We start from the raw sequence: 22,490 nt of genomic DNA on the forward strand, positions 1-22,490 counted from the left end.
TTTCTGTCTGATCCATACAAAGGGCATCAGCAAGGAAAAAAATGGCATATAATCACATATCCTAATATCTCTTCAGCAATATGACCTATCCCACACTCTGAGACACTCCCGGTTCCAGTTTTCAATGGTTTTATTTCTTCTAAGGACAAAAAAAGTGAATATGGTGATTAAGTGTATTTTGATAAGATGCATAAGGAAATGGTTGTAGAATTTGAAGGGTCTTCTTCTGATGCCAAGCAGTCGTTAATCCCTCAGCAGTTTAGCCAACCCAAATTGAATGACTTATTAAGAGATTTAGACCTATCAAAGAAAGCAGCTGAGTTATTTCTAGGCTTCCAGAAAAGAATGTATTTCACCAGTCAGCTAAAATATCCATTTCAGGAAGCATGAACAAATCTTTTTAGACATTTTTCCTAAGATAAACACTTTGTTTACTGTCATGATATCAGTAGTCTTCTCAGCCAGCTATATGTTACCACTTACAGTCCAACAGAATGGCGGCTATTTCTTGACAGCTTTAAATGGAGTCTGAAATGTGTTCTCCTACACAACAGCAATATTTATGCAGCGGTTCCAGTTGGTTATTCAACTCATCTGCGATAAGATTATAATGACATAAAAATTGTCCTTGACTTTCTGAAGTATGAGGAGCATAACTGGATCATTTTTGTAGATCTTAAAATGGTAAATTTCCTGCTAGGACAATAAAGATTTTTCACAGTATCCTTGCTTTCTATGTTTGTGGGACAGCCGAGCTTGGGAGAAACACTGGACACAGAAGGAGAAGCCAAAACATGAAGCTCTGGAAGTAGAGATGCAAAACATTTTGAATGAACCTGTAGTTAATTGAGACAGGATCATTTTTTCCCCACTTCACATATCAAACTTGGCTTAATGTGAAGCAGTTTGTTCAGGCTTTGAATAGAGAAAGTAAATGCTTTCAATGTATTATTTCTGGTTTTCCTGCCTTGTCTTTTGAGGAGATAAAAGCAGGTGTATTCGATGCACCTCAAATTCGAACCCTCATATGTGATGAAGAATTTGCCAGGAAGATGAAGAAGGAGGAGAGAGCAGCATGGCAGTCTTTTGTGACAGTTACAAAGAACTTCCTTGGCAACAAAAAAGCAGAAAACTATGAACTTCTGGTTCAAAGGATGCTGCTGGCTTTCCACGACATTGGATATAACATGGGCATTAAGATTCACTTCCTAAATAGTCAGCTTGATAAGTTTCCCAAAAATCTTGGAGCTATTAGTGATGAACAGACTACTGCTGGCGCATCAAATGAGATTGTCCTCAACAAGTACACAAACGCAAAAGTTACAAATGCAAATTTTTGCCTGAATAGAATGTAAATAAGTTTTGTGCAAAATTTGTGATAAAATAAGTGTTTTACTATTTTCTATTTTGAAATTGTAGACCAATTCTGATGCAATCATATCTTTTAGTGTATTTACTACATTATGTAAATTATTATATTTTCACAAAGATGATGCCCAAGAAGACATTCTACTTCTTTATGTTAAACTAAATGTTGAAAATTTTACAATAAGATGAAAACCTAATATCTTCAATTGCAAAAAAACTAGCTTACAGAGAAAAACTAATGTCAAATTTGAGATCACCACACTCGAATTGGGTAAGAACAAGTGTTTTGTGGATGCAACAAAAATTTTGTTCTCCAGTGTTATATTTAAGATTGAAGATACTCTATAGCAGTGCTCCCCAACCTTTTTTGGGCCATGGACTGGTTTAATGTCAGAAAATATTTTCAGGGACTGGCATTTAGAGTGGGACAAATAAATGTATCATGTGACTGAGACATGCGTCAAGAGTGAGTCTTAGATGAGTGTAACAGAGGGAATCTGGTCATTTTTTAAAAATAAAACATCATTCAGACTTAAATATAAATAAAACGGAAATAACGTAAGTTATTTATTCTTTCTCTGTAGACCGTTACCAAATTGCCCACTGACTGGAACTGGTCCACGGCCTGGGGGTTGGGAACCACTGCTAGATAAAAATTTTGAAATATACATAATATTTAAACATGCTAGAATTCTTGCTAGTTTCTGATAAATTCATTTGGAAGGCACACTGTCACAATTTTTTAAATAGATACAAATAGACTTTTCCCCAGAAATGCAGACCAGTAAAATCAAAACACCTTGATTAGCCTGTTCTCTAGCTAAACTTTTTCTTACTTTTTTTCAGAATATTAAAATATGTAGATATCTGCATTGAATATTAAATGTTCGTGAGATAATCCTTAAATATTTATTATAAACTGTTTAGAAAACCCTAAGTAAAGTGTAATTAAACATAAGTATATACACAAAAGATGTTGGTATATATTTCTTTTAAAATACAGTAGATTTAGCCTGACCAGGCGGTGGTGCAGTGAATAGAGCATTGGATTGAGATGCGGAAGGACCCAGGTTCAAGACCCCAAGGTCACCAGTTTGAGCGCGGGCTCATCTGGTTTGAGCAAAGCTCACCAGCTTGGATTCAAGGTCACTGGCTCGAGGAAGGGGTTACTCGGTCTGCTGAAGGCCCAGGTTCGAGACCCCAAGGTCACCAGTTTGAGCGCGGGCTCATCTGGTTTGAGCAAAGCTCACCAGCTTGGATTCAAGGTCACTGGCTCGAGCAAGGGGTTACTCGGTCTGCTGAAGGCCCGTGGTCAAGGCACATATGAGAAAGCAATCAATGAACAACTAAGGTGTCGCAATGAAAAACTGATGATTGATGCTTCTCATCTCTCTCTCCATTCCTGTTTGTCTGTCCCTATCTATCCCTCTCTCTGACTCTCTTTCTATGAAAAAAAAATGCAGTAAAAGGGCAAAACTTTTTAGGGCAAAGTATAACACAAGTTGTAAGAATTTGATAGACTATATAAACCTACTAAAAATATATTGTTACATTAAAACAGATTTAAAATTACAAGATTTAGTTTACATTAAAAGCTATGGAAGTAAGAAGGAGATTGTCTTAATATTATAAATTAGAATTATTTATGAAAACAGGAAGTTCTTCTAGATACTGTAAGAAACTATAACAACAACAATGGCAATCACGCTTTAGTGATGAAATTTCATTCTAGTTTTCTTTCTAAACTTCTATAGCTTTCTAGCTAAAAAACAAACAAAAACATAACAGTATGTCACAATGTCTTAAAAGAACTAATAGATTAACAATCTCCATATTTTTGTTACTAGGGAAGAGACAGCAGGAAAAGAATTCCTCTTGATGATGTTGGCTTCAGAAATTCAGATTACACCAGTGTAAGAAAATATGAACTGATTTAATACATTATTGTATGTTCTAGTAAAATCTAGAATGTAAGATCACTTTTCTGGAGAATTTCTTAAAATTCTCAGCTGATCTCAACCTTTACTTTCTATATTACTACAAACAAGAGTTATTCTAACATAAAACATACCAGCTGAAATACAACCTACGATCTCCAATGTGTAATTGTTTATTTCCTCCTGACTAGCCATGTTTCTTGGAGAGTAAGTAGGGCTTTATACAATCTGAATTTATAAATTTAGAAAACAATGTTTTCAAAAATACACACCCTAAGGTGTCATTCAGAGATTCCCACATCAAAGAATAATAATGATAAACTCAACCCCTTTGATGACTGCTTTTATGTTGTAATAGTGACAAATAAAATATATTTATTTAAAAATATATTTGAGGCATAGCTGACTTGATTTGGAAATCAAAACTCTACATTGTGAAAGCAAAAATCACAGTGACCAAAGAAAGTCATTCTCTTACTCCACTCCCACAACAACAGCGTCAAGTTTGTTTGCCGTCCATCTATTGAGCATGTCAAAAGCCGTCTGCTCTGAAATAAAAAAAAATAAATGTCAAAAGTTTCCCTGTCATTAAAAAACAGTAGAAAATTTATAGTTTAAAAATTTGGAAAGAAATGTGATTTGGGTATTACCAGAAAGCTTTTTCCACATCCCATTTTTATGCAGGGAGACTTATATCAGCAGGACACAGTGTACAGGAGTGTCTTTTCAGTCACTTTCCATGGAGTAGGAGAACGACATGGCTAATTGGTGTTTGGGGGAGTTGAAACTAGTGTCAGCTCATTCTAACTTTCTCTTGTCATTTGCTGTTGGCACTGATCCTCCCAAGAACTTTTGCAGTCTGGTGCTTCTACTCTGTTCCTCCAGGTTGCAAATTTCAAATTTCATAGGGGGGAGGTCCAGTGGTCAGCAGGGCCAGCAACTACAGAAGGGTTCATCTTTCTGACCCAACAACACCTAAACACACATTCTACAAGCTTCACTGGAAATAATGGTTTTGTTTTGATTTTTATTCACTTGAATTCTGTGTATAATCTTTCAGTTGGCTTAGAACTAAGAAAACAAGAAAGCAATAAAACTACAATACTTAATGATGTGGTTTCTTAAAACCTTCAAGTCATTTTCTCTGAATACACCACATTATGAAATGGTCCAATAAACTTGTCCTTTAAGACAGAGCCTAAGGAAAAGCTACTAGATTTTGAGAGAGCTTCAGGCAAGTCAATGTGTGGACTTAGATGTACAGATCCACTTTGGCATGCTTGGCACCTAAGCTATTGCCTCTCCCTCCAACACACACACACACTCACACACACACACATATGCACACACACACACACTACATCTGTCTCCACGTACTTGTAAATTCAATTTACCTGGTCACAAAATTATGGCAAATCTGTGACATCTGCTATTATATTTATCACAAGATTCTAGAAATTCAGAGAATTCTAGAGTTGTGATCCAATTTCTAAGGTGTCTGTTGCACATTAGCAAAACTTTAAATTAAATACTGGGTGTATAATACTTTGAAATCAGAAAAGTAAATTATCTAGTCTTTTAGGTAGAAAAAAATGATGTTTTAATTAAAGATGGAATTAATATTTGTGAGAAAATACAATGTACAGATGGAAGATCAAAATGTACAAGATATAAAAACCTTCTCATTCTCACATTTAAAGTGCCTCAATGATGTATTTCAAACATTTTTTTTTTATTATCTACTAATACTTTTTTTTTTTTTTGTATTTTTCTGAAGCTGGAAACGGGGAGAGACAGTCAGACAGACTCACACATGCGCCTGACCGGGATCCACCCGGCACGCCCACCAGGGGCGATGCTCTGCCCACCAGGGGGCGATGCTCTGCCCCTCTGGGGCGTCGTTCTGCCATGACCAGAGCCACTCTAGCGCCTGGGGCAGAGGCCAAGGAGCCATCCCCAGCGCCCGGGCCATCTTTGCTCCAATGGAGCCTCGGCTGCGGGAGGGGAAGAGAGAGACAGAGAGGAAGGAGGGGGGGGGGTGGAGAAGCAAATGGGCACTTCTCCTATGTGCCCTGGCCAGGAATTGAACCCAGGTCCCCCACATGCCAGGCCGATGCTCTACCGCTGAGCCAACCGGCCAGGGCCAAAGAATACTTTTTTATCTTACAACAAAAGTTAAGATTTTGTTTCCAATTTTGTATCTCACACTGTCCCAATTCACACACAATTTTTTGGCTTATATTTTCTTTCTTTTCTATGTCCATTTATTAAATTTATAGCACTTGTGGAACCCAGAAAGAAACAAGAACACCATTAGGAAAAGCAACACACACAGAACTATGTAAAAAGTCTATCAGGGGACTTTTAAAAATATTTCTTTGTTTTTAAAGCAACTTTAGCAAGTTTTAACAACAAAAGAGAAAAAACTAAGAATAAAAAGAAAAAGAAAATTCACAAATATAGAGAATAGTTGTGTCTGTTCTGATTTGTCAAGCAATAAAATGTATCTAAGTAATTTATAGTCCTTTATGCATTCTGAGAGTTTCAAAAACAAATAATAGGTACATAAAAAACAAAGACAGAAAAAAAAGACACAACTGAAATTCAGCTGAGCAGAATATTAGAATGTTATGTCCAGAACATTCTCATATTTTTAGAAATTTTCAGTCACAATCATTGCCCTTGTCAATGAAGGGGAACTCAATATAATAAATCAGGAATACTTTTATTTTTTAAATTGTTATTTTCAAATTTCAAACTTCAAAGTGATATCCTTCCCTCTGTGGACATTTTAATTGTGCTTATAGACTCCCCAGTAATTTGAATATGAACACTTGGAAATTTCAGAGACCTTATAAAAAACTTTAGTGGAATTAATTCTTCTGTTTGGAGGCAAATGAGGCCAACTTGATATTTAATTTATCATAAAAGGAAGCAGAAATTCTAACTATCTTAATGCCTGATATAAATTGAATTACAGATGAAATCTAATTTACTAAAAACATTAAGGAGATGAAAAAAACATAAGAGAAAAGTATTGAGAAAAAATTTGAATAGTAATCTCTCCAGAGATAAATAACAAAAGGTTGTTCGTCATTCATTTTTTTTCCTCTAAGAGACTTTTGTTGAACATTTACTGTTTGGAAAGTGCTTTGCTAGATACTAACAGGTGATATCAATTACAGGGAGATGCTAAAACAAATATGTAACATAATTATGAAACAAAACAAGAAATGTTGATATCAAGCCTCTACCAGCTACAGTGGACACATAAGAATAATGATAAAATCTTTTAAAACAAGGAAAGATTATACACACACATGTACATACACACTCACGTGTTCATACATGCACATGTGCACAACACATGAAATAATACTTTATCTAAATATAAAAGGATGAGTAAGAGTTTTCTAGAGGTAAGATCTGGAAGACATTCTAGGAAAGCATAGTCGTAGAGAGATATGAGAATGTATGAAGCATTTGGGGGACTAAAAGCAGTTCAGCTTGGTTGATATAAAATTATGGAGGGAAGCGTTTTGTTGGCAAGGACAAAACAGTTAAAGAACATAAGAACCTGGAAATCTGAATGCTATGCTAAGGGATTTAGATTTATTCCATTAAATGATAAGAGTCCATAAAGAATTTAGACAAAAAAAACCCCAATATAACCAGATTTGCATGTTAGAGAGATCCAGAGCACTAAATATATAACAGTAAATAAAGTTGAGTAAGAAAAAGGCAGAGACAACAAAAAGAAACATCTGTAAAAGACCTTGAAGTACTAACTTGTGTCCATAGGATCAAAATATTTGAAAGAGAAATGAATGGGATGTTTTAATTTAATGTGAGCACTAATGAACAGTAAAGGATTGACAATAATTGTTGTTTCCTGGGACTATTGAAGAGGATGAGATGTTGATTTAGATAAATGGTGCTTTTGTAATTTGTTTTCTAAGACTATTTGGACATAAAACAATGAATTGTGCTTTGTCATACTGAGCTTGAGATGTCTGGTCTGTCCATTTGTAAATGTCTAATTGGTAGTTGTAAATAAATATCCAGAATTTTGGAATAGTGTCAGAGAAGAATATTCAAACTGGTGTCAGTAGCCTGTGGGTATTTGAAAAAAGAGATTGGAAAGAGGGTGCATAGAGTTGAAATCGGAAAGTGGGGATTAAATTCTGGGTGACAAGAATATATACAAAAAGCAGATATGAAGAACCTGTGATTTTGTTTATTGTGTTTAGAAATGAGAGATGAAAAAGAGAGAGATTGAGAAAACAATGAATAACAGAAAATTTAGGAGATATTTTGTTTTAGAAAACAAAGGGAGGATCAGTGAATATCAAAAAGGAGAAAAGAACGGTCTTCATCAAGTGCAGTTGATTATAGAGCTTGAGGAACTAATTAAAGGGGCAAAAGCAAGGAAATAGGGAAGGACAAGAGTCTATAGTATATAGAAATTAATTTGGAAGAGAGAAAATGGTAAGAAATGGTAAGTTATTAGAGAGAGGAATTCACAGTCAAGTAGGAACATTTCTTTTTTCAAAGTAACAATGACCATAAAATGTTTAGGAGAAGTCATTTAAAAATTAAAAACAAAAACTTTAAGACAGAGGATTGAGGAATATATTATATATTGATGTTGTCAAATAATAGGGTAGGAACCCTATGATATAAAGCAAACCTAGAATGACTAATTTTGTCAAAAGTGGCTTAGCCTCTTTTTCTGAGAGTATTAGAAAGAAGTGGACTACAAGATGGGTCTAGTTGATAACAAATTTATAGAAAGGGATTGAACTAGCAATAAAAGGTTCAAAAATTGAGGAAATACAATACCTTATATCCTTTATTTCATCTGAAATAGCAATAAGCTTGGCCTTGCTGACTGGGAGGTTCTAAGAGGTTTAGAATGACACAGAACGGTCATAGACAAGAAAGAGAGATAGAACTGACTGGCTACAGGGGACAGAATGCCTGGATCCACACTAGTATATAACATGTGGCACTGGTCACCAGAAACAGTCCAGCCTAGTGTGGTGCCCAGATCTATAGCATCAGCAGTAACAGAAAACCAATTTGAAATGCAGGGTCTCAGGCCCCACCATTGACTTACAAAATCCAAAATTCTACAGGTGGGGCCAAACAATCTCCTAACAAACCTCTAGCTGATTCTTAGGCACTAAAATTGGAGTACCACTGTCAATGTTTTATATCTTCCTAGCAGTAGAAAAGGATCATTCTTCCCTTCCTCGTCACAGTGCTTTAGAATTCACTTTACCAGGTTATTTCAAAACCTTTAAGAAGACAATCTTTCTAAAATTTCCTAGAGGATATACAGAACAGCTCCTTCACTAGATGCTGTAAAAATCACCGGTGGACCACATCCCCATGGAATCTGTACCTTTACTACATCTGATTACCGGCTCCTGAGTTTACTTTTTTTTAACTTATTATATGTCTGTAGTCACTCTCTCAGCATATATTTATAAGGATGATCATAAAAATCCATAGGTGCCTGTAAGAAGAGTTTGAAGATATTCATATAATAGAACATCTTTTCTAAGGTGAAAAAGCTGGATTTTCATCTCCTTTTGGAAATTATCTAGTTTTATATTGTGTATGTTTTGTACTTTGTGGACTGTAAAAAGAATAAAATGAGCATGTGGCCCCTTTATTTTTACTGTACTGCTGCTACCATCAGATGGTACTGTACTGCTACCATCCTGGCCTTATGAACGTTGAGTATTTGATTAAGAATAAGGCTTGCAACAGCAACATTATTATGACGGTTTTCACAATTCTACCAACCAAAGCAAGCATGGGACACAAACATAGAACTTATCTACAACTAAGAATTTTAGTTCAAGTTGAATGCTGCTGCCTAAATTGATAAGGCAAGAGCCCATACTCAATTTTACCCAGTCTATAAAAAAAACATAGTCCTTCTTCAACTAAGAAGCTGTGTTCTTCAAATGCTCCCTGAGGTTCTTCAACTAAAGTCTTGAACGTCTATTTGAATCACCTAAATCATTTCTTTTGACAAGTCACTGCATAATTTGTAACTGATTATGCTCCCCCCAATATGTTAGTTATAAAAAAGCTAGGGAGGAGAAAACTAGAAAGCCAAAATTGCAGCCTAACCATTTTAGTGGTTTGCATATTAATCAAAGCCTTTATGCTTCAGTGATGTTCCGTGCTTATTTTCTCTTTGACTAATCCTCATTACTAATATTTAGCTGTCACTTTCTATATTGCATATATTTTTATAAGATTTTCAAACTGCTTAGAACCAAGCGAGGTCTAGAGAAAGACAAAAGGTAAAAAAAATCATTTATTACCTGTTTATTTATCCTCAATTCTATTCATTTATTTAATTTTATTATTTTAATTAAATAGAACACTGCTCCCCACCATATACAAGTACTATCCTATGATAGTTTCCCAAAGTTTTCAAAAAGGTAAATTAGTTTATGTATTTGTTTTAAATCTTTAATATTTGCCTCTTAGAATCATTACCAGACATAGTAAGGAACCCAGACTTCAGGAACAAGTTTACTATTATATAGTTCTGTTTTGTGTTTTCCTTTTATAATCAAGACTAATAGCCATGTTAGGCTTTTCTATTGTTAACATTATTGTTATCAGTAACCACAAACAATTCTTTTAGCAACCAACAACTTATGCTTTTGATTTACTGTTTAAAATGTCTGTACCGCTTCAGTGTTTATGTTCCTGAATATATTCTGATTCCAAAGAAAAAAGTTTGCTAATTGACTTGTTCATAAGTCCTACATTGATTATATAAGTTCACTCCATAAAGAAAGCTGAGAAAAAAACATTTGCCAAAAACCTAAAACAAAACAAAAATAGAAAGGATAATCTCCATGATATATTCTGCCAGACACGCCTATTAGATACCTAATATTTATAGCTTTATTTATACTAATAGGCAAATGTATATATGTATTATGCATAAGTATATATATTTATATAAAATAGTTCTTGTATCAAAAACATATAGCCAATCAGAATTTTAACTTATATGATGAACTTACTGAAACTTCCAAAGCAATAAGCACCTCCATGAAAATAGATCACAGCTCGTCTTGGGGTTTCCAACTTTCTTTTTGGCAAGTACAAACGTACAGGAATGTCAGTGAACACTGTGTCAGTCACCATGACATATTCATCTGAAACTGGTTGAGTGTAATCCAGCCTGATTACCATAGAAATGAACTCCTCATATTTCATAATACCAATATTTTCAAGACATATACCCTGTAAGAGCAAAAGAGAAGTAAGCATTTTCATCTTTAAATAACATCAAATACACACAAAGGGGAAATAAAGAAAACATAAATGAAATAAGCAGAAATAGAATGTGTATAAAAATATTTCTCAATAACATTGTATAACTCTTTTATTGCAGAACTTGATTGTTTTGGAAATCACAAGTACTGTTTTTTAGATTGATAGCTTTCTTATTTAAAAGCTACAATTTACTGACAGTTTGTTTTATGCCTATCATAATTATTGCTTAATTATAAATTCTTATCTGAAAAATTTCCAGATCTTATAACATCTTTTCTTCCTTTATTTCTTTTTTCTTTTTGATTTTTATTATTTTTTCCTTTTTTATTATTTTAATATTTTTAATCCAAATATTTAAATGTTTTATTGTTATTTCAGTGTTTTTCAATAAGATGTAACTTTGACTGTTTTAATGCTAATTGAATGCACTCATAGAATGTCTCTTAAAGCAAGTTTTTTGGTAAATGAATAAATTAGGTTAATTTTTCATTTGGTGAATTGTCTTTCAAAAATTAGATTCTTGGTAAATTGCCTTGTTTTAAATTTCTCATATATTTCCTGGTTTTCAATAGATACTTAGGTATTTTTGGAATAATAACAATAGCTACCATGTAAGAGATTATTCAATTCACTTCTAGTGTAAAGACCTCAAATTCTCAGAGTAGTGTAGCAAAGTATCTATAATTAGTATCTTCTTTTAAAGGTAAAAAATTTACATGAAGAATTAAGAAAATTTTTCAGAGTTAAGAATATTTTCTTCTATCAAACCCTGTCTTCCAATTCAACGTATAATTACATAGTAATGTGCTTACTTTCCAAGGCTACTTTACCATGAACCTTAATATTTACTTCCTTTCATATATTAAAAAATTAATTTTTCTTACTGGCATCAGAACTTTTAGTTGCAAAATTTAGTACTGACAATAATAAAATTGGTTTCCCTACAACAGCTAGAGACTGTTAGTTTTACTAGAATAATCTTTAAAGTGATTAGTTGTGTGATTTTCTTAACATTTTGAAAAATAAAGGGCAACCCATCTATGGTATCAAATATATAATGTGCATTCTTTCATTACATATGGGTAAGGATAATGTGTAGCTAAGAAAGTAAAAGTAAAATTTTAGCATTGTTTATTCTGCTTATGTTGTAATTTTGATGATATCGGTATTAGTCACTGAGTTTTAAATACATATGAAATAGTCAAGTAAGACAATAGCAGTTTCTCAGTGGAGCTGGCATTTGCTAACCTACATATTCTTTTATTTCATGTCAAGTAAAGGAGTGAGAGCATTGGAAAAAGTTATGGTGATAATGAGCCTCTGAAACTAGTTTGAAAGAAAAATATCAGTACTTAGCAGACACAGGTAAGAATTGGCTGTGGTTTCAGAAACTGTTATTCACTATACAAAGCTCCATGGGACAGCTTCTCCCTCAGCTACCATGGATTGCTCTCTCTTCTCTAATCATCTGCTGCTGTTGTTGACTCCACTTTTCAGCCTTCCGTTCTTACTATTATCAAAGGACCTTTCGGGGAGCCACCTGGTTTTGCAGAGAGAAAGTATGGGTTTTGAAATGAGGTAGTCCTGAGTTTCAAATTTTGAAATTGTAGAATACTAGTTGCATGATCTCTTCTGAGCCTCTATAAACTGGTAAAAATAATTGAAAGACAGTGGGGATGGCCAGAGGTACACATTACAGAAAGCCCAATTTAAAAAAAATTACAGAAAGTCTATACATTTTAAAAATCTCAAAAATGTTAGTTTATAACCATATTCCCCCCCCCCTTACCAAGGAGCTACTTTTGTTAGAACTCATGATCTACCCTGCATATTCCAAGTCAGACAGTTTCTGAAACCCAGCAATTTAAAATTGAAGATGGGTGAGGATATTATATTGAGCGGGATACTTGAATCCATGTTAACACAATGAATTAAAATTTTAAAAAATATATAAAACTGAAAATGGATAATAGAAGCTGCTGAAATAGTAAGAGCCCTGTATTAACATCAAACAGGTAAGAACATCAGTAAAGCTTATCTCTTTGCTATGAGATACTAGGTTGTCCCTAAAAACTCAAATATAAGTCAAGTTATCAAATAAAATTCAAAGTATTTCTTTCAACAATACCATTCATTTCATGCACATCACAATATATGGAATCTTTACATTTAGACACACATTTTTTTAGAAGCAAGAATTCTATCCCTGTTTTGCACAGAAGCAGAAAGTTTTATTTACTTAATTTCATGTAGTTGATTCATTCTAACAAACAATGGTTATTTAAAAACAGTAATTAACAAAAAAATTCATAAGTACTAAATTTAGCTAATAAGCCATCCCAATAGCCAAGAGAAAAACAGATAATCTTACCATAAATGTACAAGTTTTAATAGCTGCTTCCAAGACCATTACTTTCCAGCGTTCTTCAATGTTTCCTGGTATGGGTATGTAAATCTGAGAGGCAAGGAGTGCACAAAACAGCCCCAAACAGAGTGCTTTGGACCCCATCATATCTGTCTTTCCACCTTCTTTTAAAGGGCCTAGATTAAAACATTTCCATTAATACTGAATAATAAGTATCAGAACAAGTGTAGACAGGGAACTCTTTCAGGTAATATGATCATCTTAACAAGAATATCCAGTTAAATATTACACCATCTGTAGGAACTTGTATTTATACTGACTCTGAGACAAATTTTATTTGTCAATTCATGCTGACATCATTAACAAATAATTAAAACTCCCACAGTGTTTCCTCATCCTGTAAAACCATCATCAGCTCAAAGCAAGTCTATTAGCTTAAATAAGAACTTTAAACAAGTCAAGAAGTACCATTTTGTGGTTGGTTGGTCACAATAGTTTAATAAGAAGTTTAAAAAAATTAGCTGATACTTAGTAAAAATCCAGGCTAATGAAATTCGCATGGATTACTAACCATGTTAGTAAACCCTGCTTGTTGTGGTGATCAAGCATTGGGCCAAAAGATTAGAGGCTATGTGGTCTTATCCAACTTCATTCATGAAGCTGAAACTTTTTAATAAATGCCACAAGCTCAGGACAAGTATCTCAAAAACATTTTGGTTTTTAAAGAATTGCATAGACTTTGTTCATGTAGTTAAGTGGTATGTCTTTTTCTAAATCTTATTTATTGATTTTTAGAGAAAGAGAAAGGGGGGGGGACCAGTAAGCCTCAACTCATAGTAGTTGCTTCCTGTATGTGCCTTGACCAGGCAAACCCAGGGTTTCAAACCGGCGACCTCAGTGTTCCAGGTCAGCGCTCAACCACTGTGTCACCACAGGTCAGGCAAAGCGGTAAATCTTAAAAATTAATCCATATAAAAAATTTAGCCTAGTGTGTCAGGGAACAGGAAGTATAAATATTGGACTCATACCTGTTGCAACCTAGAACCGGACAGAAACCTGTCCATAAAGCTGATCCTTGGGAGGTTCCTCAGAGATGCAAGGACTAGACACTTCCTGTGTGGTATGTCAGGACCAAGAAAATAAATAACGTCACAACACAATAAGTCCACAGTCTTTAAGCTCATCAACCAGGGATCAGTAATTATGGAAAGTAATGTTTATTGATAGACTTAAATCCAATCAAGCGTTTAAATACAAGTATGTATTAGAACTCTTGACAACATTAATATTAATTGCAAGGCCATATCATAAAATTTATTAATTACATGTTTACTATTATTCATCTATGTTGCAGTCTTCCCTGAACCCCATAAACAAACCTTAGTAATATAATTTATCATTCAAACAAGAACATTATGAAAGTAAAAGAGAAAATATTAACAATAATGCACACAGATTGGACAAATTGGGACTAACGCTCTTACCCTAATTGTAATTCTTCTGCCAAGTTTAATTTAATTAGCATGCCTGGTTTTCCAAGTGGACTGTGAGGTTACTGAAAAAAGATACCATATATACATATATATTCACTGAGTGTAAAGGCACTGATAAGGTTGATGTTAATTTGAACTAATAGAATGTAAAACATATTAAATATACCTAGGTCCCTGAGTAACATAAATTGCCTAGCTTGCCACCCAACAGGCAAGAACAACACTGTACTCCTTCTCTCTCTCTGGAATAGACTGTTCTTACTACAGACATTAGTGCTGTCCCCTCAAATTTAATAACTGGCAGCCCACTCAAATACAGAAGCCTTGCAACTCACCAGCTAGAGCTACCCAGTACTTTAATTTCATTCTTTTTTTTAGCTTTTAAAATTAGATATTAGTATTAACAACTTATATAGACAACTTATTTTATATGAACACATTCATCATTATATTTTTCAATAATTCTTATGTTCCAACTGTCATACTGTAATCAATTTGTTTTTTATTGAATTATATTAAAAGTTCCTTTACTTAAGGTAATAACATTCAAAAGTTTTGATTTCTAAAATGCCTGTACTTCAACCTTGTTCTAGCAATAAAGTTTGGCTGGATACACAATTCTTGGTTGGTATATATTTTCTCTCAACACTTGAGTGTCTTTGCACTGTTTTCTAACCTCCCTTTTAACTGCTGAAAATTCTGTCATTAATCCAACTGTCATCAATCTATCATGCTTTGTTGATATTTTGTCTTTTTTTTCCCTCTGGTATTTTTAAGATCTTCTCTATTTGTTTGGTATTTGCATTTTCAGCACAATATTCCCATGTGTATATGTTTCTTATTGAAGACATATTGGGAGATGCTTTTATACAAGCACTGAGGAACTCAGCTTCTTTATTTTGTGTCTCAGTACTTTTCTTTTCATAATCATAGTCCAAATAATAGAAGGGGGAAAAGAAACTGCTGTGCAGACATTGTACTATTTTATACCTTTGGCTCAAAATGACATACATCAATCACTTCCACTCACTTTTTACTGGATGAACACTGGCAGCTGCTTCATAATCCATCTTTTTCTTTCCAAACATAGGACACAATTACCTTTTCTTTAAGGGAAACAGCTTAAAGTTATTCAACTGTTACATCCAGATGAAGTCAAAGCCTTTTAGGTGATGCTCAGTGTAGCAGGCTGAATCATGGCCACCTACAGGTATTAGGTCCTAATCCCTGGAAACTATATATGTTATTTTATAAATAAAATGTTCTTTTTTATAAATAAAATGTTCTTCAAAGTTCTTTGTCTATGTAGTTAAACTAAGAAATTTACAGTTTGGAGATCATTCTGAATTATCATGAGCTGTAGATGCAATTACAAGTGACATTATAAGAGGCAGGCAGAAGGAAGAGGAAAATAAGGAAAGGAGAAAGTCATGTAAAGATGATGCAGAGATCGACATGGATGTGGTAACAGCAAAGGACTACCAACTAGCACCTAAAGCTGGAAAAAGCCAGGAATGGAATCTCCTCAGAGCCTGCCAAGGGAGCGCAGCTGGGGCAACACCTTGACTTCAGTTCAGGGAAGCTGATGTTGTCCTTCTGACATTCAGAAACGTGAGAGAGTCAACTTCTGTTGTTTGAAGCCACCAAGTGTGTGGCCATTTGTTACAACAGCCAAAGGAAACTAATATACTCAGATAGAGACTTTTTATGATCATTTCAACATCTCCTTTGAGTGGGTCCTAAGAAAAGTGAAAGAAGCTAAGTAGTAACCAGACCTCCTTTTTTGGAGTAGGGATAATATTTAACAATGGATTATACATTATCATCTCTGATACTTTTTGGTTTGGTGGCAAAAAGTTTGATAATGTATAGAAAACATGTATAGTAGGTCTGCCTTCTCAGTGTTTTTTGGAATTGAATGTTCCCCTTTTACCATATAGAATTTAACTATTACAGTTAATTACTGTTTGAGTGTATTTCATCTATCACTTAGTTGTTTTGACAGTGGTGCTGTAGGAATGAGACACTAAACCTCAATAGTTGATGTAATAGAAGTTTCCTGACTTTGCAGTATTTTTTTACTTACTTCAGCTAATATAATTTCCATTTCCATTGACTTAATTAGTTGTCCCAATTTATGCCAGTTTGGTGACTGAAAATCACAGTGCTCTCTTTTCTAAGCATAGAATGGGCATATGACTGAAAGAGAGAAACTGGGCTTACCCTCTGAAAACTTGCACTTTTGAGTAGAGACGTCTTGAGTCTCCTGCACCTGGAGGAGTGGAGAAAAGGACACCTTTTAATAAGAAAGTCATAAAAAAAAATGGTAATTACATATTTAGTTTGTTAAGAGCAAAGTGGTCCTTAAATATCTCTGAATATTATCTAAGTTTCTTTGATCCATGCATTTTAAAATGTCTACATTACTGATAAGGAGTAGCCTTCCATTTTGATAAGTTCAGAGGTACTTTAAATTATATATCTAACATGAAGAAAACTACTTCATTTTAAAAAACACATAGTTGATCTCATTTAATTTGGTATTTTTACACATCAATATCTGTGTGGATATTTTAGTAACATTTTCAATAAAGGAAAATTATTTTTTGGAAAGCAAAAATAAAAATGTGTTTTGATAATATTTATTCATTTAGATGTTATATTTATTTTGGAAATAGATATTTTAAAATAATTTTAAAAACATGTGTGTATAAGTAGACCACTAGAGTTCAAAATCATATTGTTAAAGGGTCAATTGTAATTACTTTAAAACATGCAAAATGTAGTAAACTTTATTACTACCAATTTAAATTTATGGTATAATTATTTTGTTAACATGCCAAATTTAAATCATCAAAAATTTTTTTCTAATTACTATAAAAATTTTGAACATTATCTTTATAAAGTAGCAAAAATTATATATATTTATATGTATAAATTTTTGTTGTAAAGTTTATTAGAACTCATGGAAACACATTTGATGTTTAAAAAATTAAAAATAAAAATAATATCTACTTATAAATTTGCAGATACTTATTTTTTAACTGTATTTCAGATTTCAACATTATTATATTATGATTTTTCTGTAACAAGTTTGTACTTGTATGGTCAGTTACTATTGGAGAGGTTGTGCCCGTGGCCCTGGCCTACTGGACAGTGAAGTTCTCTGAGGTATATTGACAGCTAAACTTGTCAGGAAGCTGCCTTCTGGGTACTTGGAAAACTGTCCAGGGAGATACTGCTCTATGAAATTTGCTGGAAAGTTGCTCTCCAAAGTGTCAGAGGAAGTTGCCCACGGGTTGTGCATTCATTTCACAGAACTCACTGGTGGGAAGGGGCCCCACTGCTGGATGTCCCATGCAGTGCAGGACATGGGTTCCCCAGGAGCAAACAAAGACAACCCAGTAGAACAAAGCCTCTTTTTCCTGCAGAGTTCTTAAGAGCCATCTGCTGATAAGATGCATTGTGTCATCTGAGATAAGAAATATGTTTGCAGCTTCAGCTCAAACATGACAAGCAGGCCAGTGAAAGTGGATTTAGAGATGAAACACAATCAATTGATAGCTGGCACAAGATAAGTAAGATTTAACTATTTTTTTCTTATGTGAAAGCAAGGTTTTTTGCAAGACTTAGAACCCACTGACATATCCAATAAGGTAAATTAGCCTTTGAAAGACTATAACATAGTGTTTTGTATAGGTGTTTAAAGTACAAAAACAAGAAAATAGTTTATGTTCAGTTTTTGAACTATTGTTTTGAAATGTTTAAGTAAATTTAAGCAGTGAAAAGTACTGGAATTCTCCGATTCAGCCTGTGAAAATGCTCTGTTGGAAAATAATTTTCTTATTAGAGATAGTCTGCTCACAAACAGTTCATTTCTTAAAAAGAAAATACATGATGTCTTAAAAATTGAGTTCAAACTGTTTTCGCATGGCTATGGCCAAAATGATTTTTCTATGCTGCTGAATCATCTAATAAAAGAAATTACATCTCATCCAACATGATGAAATGGAAATAAATAGGCCATTGAATGAGGTTGTATGTACAATACATCGTAAACTACAAAGTACTATGTAAAAGGTATTTCAGAGGATCCCTTTTTGGACCCTACTTTTTCTAATGTCATTTAACTCTCATAGAAAGTTTCCAACTTCACTGATAGAAACAGTTTTTTAAAGCTGTTGAAGTGACATGGCAGGGCTCAATAGGTGGGTCAATTTACAGTTTACTCTTTATAGCTCTCAGTGACAATTGGAGTTTACTATAAAATTACAGATTCTAGACATTAGCTATAAGCAAACTACCTTTATTCCAAGTGGGTCTAAATATTATTAGAAATTCAGACAGCTACTATCTCCCCAGGCATTTCTTCAAAAATTCTGGCACAACATACTGTTTTGTAATGTTCTGGATCTTTATTGTTTTTGTTTTGTGGTGGTTGCAGTACCAATCAGAGAGGAACTAAACTGGGGAAAGGTTTGCTATTACTAAATATATAGTATTACATAAACATATGTCCAAGTCATGAAAATAAAAATAATGTTATATACAGCTAAGCTTATTTTTGTGCAGAAAGGACAGTACAACATGGGCAAATCTAAAGTGTTTACATCTCATATTTTCATCAAAACCAGTGATGGTCAACATGGTCCTTCCCGCCCACTAGTGGGAATTCCAGCTTTCATGGTGGGTGGTAGTGGAGCAACCAAAGTATAAATAAAAAGATAGATTTAACTATAGTAAGTTGTTTTATAAAAATTTATTCTGCCAAACTTAGCAAAAATTCGACATAAAGTACTTTGTAAGTAATTATTATTATATGCTTTAACTTGGTAACTCTGATTTATAAATTTTATAAAGTAAAGTTACTTCCCTACTTTATAAATCACCATTACTGTGGAACCTGTGGGTGGTTAGAAAATTTTACTACTAACAGAGATACAAAAGTAGGAGGTAGGTATAAAAAGGTTGACTACCCCTGATCTAAACCATATAGCTGAAAGAGTAGTTGTGTTGGATACCAGAGAGTGGGACATGAGCTACTTAACATATACTGTTTTTGTAAAGTTTCTATGATAGTGTTATCATCTAATTAATTAATGGGATTCCCCCTCCCTTCCTTAAATTAATTTTTCCCAAACTCCTCATCTCTTAATTAGTACAAATACTGGTTTCATTTTGCTTGTAAGTATTTTCTGCTTCTTACATTTTTGTGGCTTATTAATTTGAAGAAGTTATAATCAGTTATATCTACTTCAGATAACTGAAATACTAGAGTCCACTGCAGAAAAGTTCCATTTTCTGTGTTTGGGAAAAATTTTAAGAACTCTTATTCACAGCACATTCAGTTTGTTTTATTCTTTTTATAGAATGAGAAACATTTTCTTACAAATATGGTAACATTTTAAAGTTGCTATGTAAGAGAAGAATTATCTTCCTTTCCTTCTTTTTTTCCTTCCTATTTTCATTCCTTCCTTCCTCCTTTTCTTTTATTTTATATTCAAATTGATACACATCTCCTTTTTGCCCTAGCAAAACCCATCCCAGAGATTCATAAACCTCCAAATACAACCAATTAAAAGTGATAAATTTATCTTTTTATATTTGATTAAATGAAAAAATTAGTCATTCACAATTATTTTTTTTACCTTGAGATTAAAAATGAGGTGAAAAGTATAATGTTAAGTTCAATGATCATGCAATTGAATATATCCAATAATTTTTAAACTCTTGAATTTAAGAGTGGAGAGGTTTATGAGTACTTTTATAGTCTTATCTCAAAAGGAAAAAAAATTCTGTTAAAAGCCTTGTATTCAATCTGAGCCATGACATCATCTTATAATAACAACTCAAAATATGACTATAAAAAAGAAAGAAAAAAAGAAACAGTATTTGCTGTAAAATAGTATCTTAAAGACAAATTCAAGGGGAAAAATTGTTTTGCATTTTAAAGAACGTCAGAGAAATGGCAGGATGAGGGATACTACCGATCTCTCCCCTTGAAATTTCAACAAATTTAACAACTAAAAACAGAGTAAAAATCTCAGGAGCATCTAAAATATACACACAACAGATAAAGGTATGATTGGGTGTTTTTTAAGGAACAACATAATGAGAACTTGTTAAGGGAAAAAAATATTTTAGAGCAAATAGAAAATCAATTATAAATTAAGTTAAAGTTGAATGAGCCACTTGTTATTTGTGATTTATATTGTATTAACTTAACAGGAGCATGGGGTGATCAAAAATTTGGCTTAACTTTATTTCTGGATGTGAGAGTGGTATCAGATGGTATTAGCATTTGAATGATGGACTCAGTAGAGAAGACTGCCTTTCTCAATGTTGATGAGTATTAGCCAACCCACTGAATAGAATAGCATAGGTGGAGGAAGACAGAATTTGCCCCTGCTAATTGGTGAGCTGAAACATTGGCTTTCTCCTGCCCCCAGACTGTGACTTACACCATAGACTTCCCTGAATCTCAGGAACTCTGATTGAGCTACATCATCAGGTTTCCAACTTGCAGATGACAGACCCTGGGACTGCTCACACTCCATAGTCATGTGAGCTAATTCTTCAAAGGAAATCAATCCCTTTCTTTCTCTGTATCTCTCTAGATAGATAAAGGTAGATACAGATACAGATAAAGATATAGAGATATAAATACAGATCAATGTATAGCTATAAACAAAGACATGGATAGATAAATGATAGATAGACAAAAGGCTAGCTAGCTAGTTAGATATAGCTACATTCTCTATTGATTCTGTTTCTTTGAAGAACCCTGGCTGACACATCTTTACTAGGATTCATTCTTATAAGTAATATTCATAATTATGTTTGACTATATTTGAATAATTATAATTTATAAGCAATTAGGTATGCTGACACTCGTAAGTGACTATGAGGTGTAAATGCAAGGATTGGAAGTGAACATGAAAATAAAATTTTTTTTGGATGAATGAATCCTAATCCATAACTCAGTTCACATGGTATGATGATAATTTGTGTAAATAAAATGAAACATGAATAATTTATTATCCTAATTCCTGATTCTTCTTATTGTTATTATTTTCTTTTAGAATTCAACTTTGTATGTTGAGATTCAGTTTTATTTATGCTACTAAGTAAAAGCATACATAGCATAAATTTTGTGTCTGTGGTATAGTCATTACATTTGCAACTTTTCTACTTAAATTCTCTATACAGTCACTGACAATTGATAAGCCCAATGATGTCAATGGGCTTAGAATAACCAAGAGGTATAAAACGTTTGTAGTCTTGCCCCAAGATACAAAAACCAAATTTTAAACCATGTTATAACAAACATGATTTAAACAACATATGAAAAAGTCACATATCAAATCAAGTATAAAAATATCCAAACTACACATAAACTGTATTATTACCGTGATTCTCAATTATTTTTATTAAATTTAATGCAGTGACATTGATAAATCAGGGTACATATGTTGAGAGAAAACATCTCCAGATTATTTTGACATTTGATTATGCTGTATACCCCTCACCTAAAGTCAAATTGTCTCCGTCACCTTCTATCTGGTTTTCTTTGTGCCCCTCCCCTCCTGATTCTCAATTTTTTAACCTATCTTCTATCTTATTTTATATGAAGCTATCACTAATTGCTATCATTAACTTAATGATGTTGGTGTAGAGTGACAATTTTCACAAATACATTTTATTAAATGTGAATTGTAATTATAAATTTATTTTAATTAACTGTCCACTTCACTGAGAAACAGTTTCAATAAATCTACTAAGTAAAAATGAGAATAAATTCCTAAAACTGAGAATAAATTCACATAATTCCAACATCCATGCCATCTGAGTATTGGTATCTATTGATTATCTTTTCTCATTTAAGTTGATATTATCCTTATTCTTGGTATGATGAGTGATTTGTGATTGTATCCTGGACATTTTGAGTATTGATTGTTATTGGATCTTATATAGATCTTTTGTTATAGCAGGTCTCCTCTAAAACTGAGA

General features: G+C 33.3%; 1 protein-coding gene across 1 annotated transcript in view; it reads right to left on the reverse strand.

The window, feature by feature from the left end:
* AADACL2 (arylacetamide deacetylase like 2) overlaps window positions 1-13,134 on the reverse strand; it is a 34,523-nt gene extending 21,389 nt beyond the window's left edge. The window contains exons 1-3 of the mRNA XM_066254919.1: window positions 12,994-13,134; window positions 10,367-10,589; window positions 3,784-3,853 (exon numbers count right to left, since the gene is read on the reverse strand). Coding sequence (XP_066111016.1) covers window positions 3,784-3,853; window positions 10,367-10,589; window positions 12,994-13,134 — 434 coding nt within the window. The remainder of the gene's footprint in view (window positions 1-3,783; window positions 3,854-10,366; window positions 10,590-12,993) is intronic.
* Between the last annotated feature and the right edge of the window lie 9,356 nt (window positions 13,135-22,490).

Source organism: Saccopteryx bilineata, chromosome 2, assembly GCF_036850765.1.
Source record: "Saccopteryx bilineata isolate mSacBil1 chromosome 2, mSacBil1_pri_phased_curated, whole genome shotgun sequence".
NCBI classification, from domain to species: Eukaryota; Metazoa; Chordata; class Mammalia; order Chiroptera; family Emballonuridae; genus Saccopteryx; species Saccopteryx bilineata.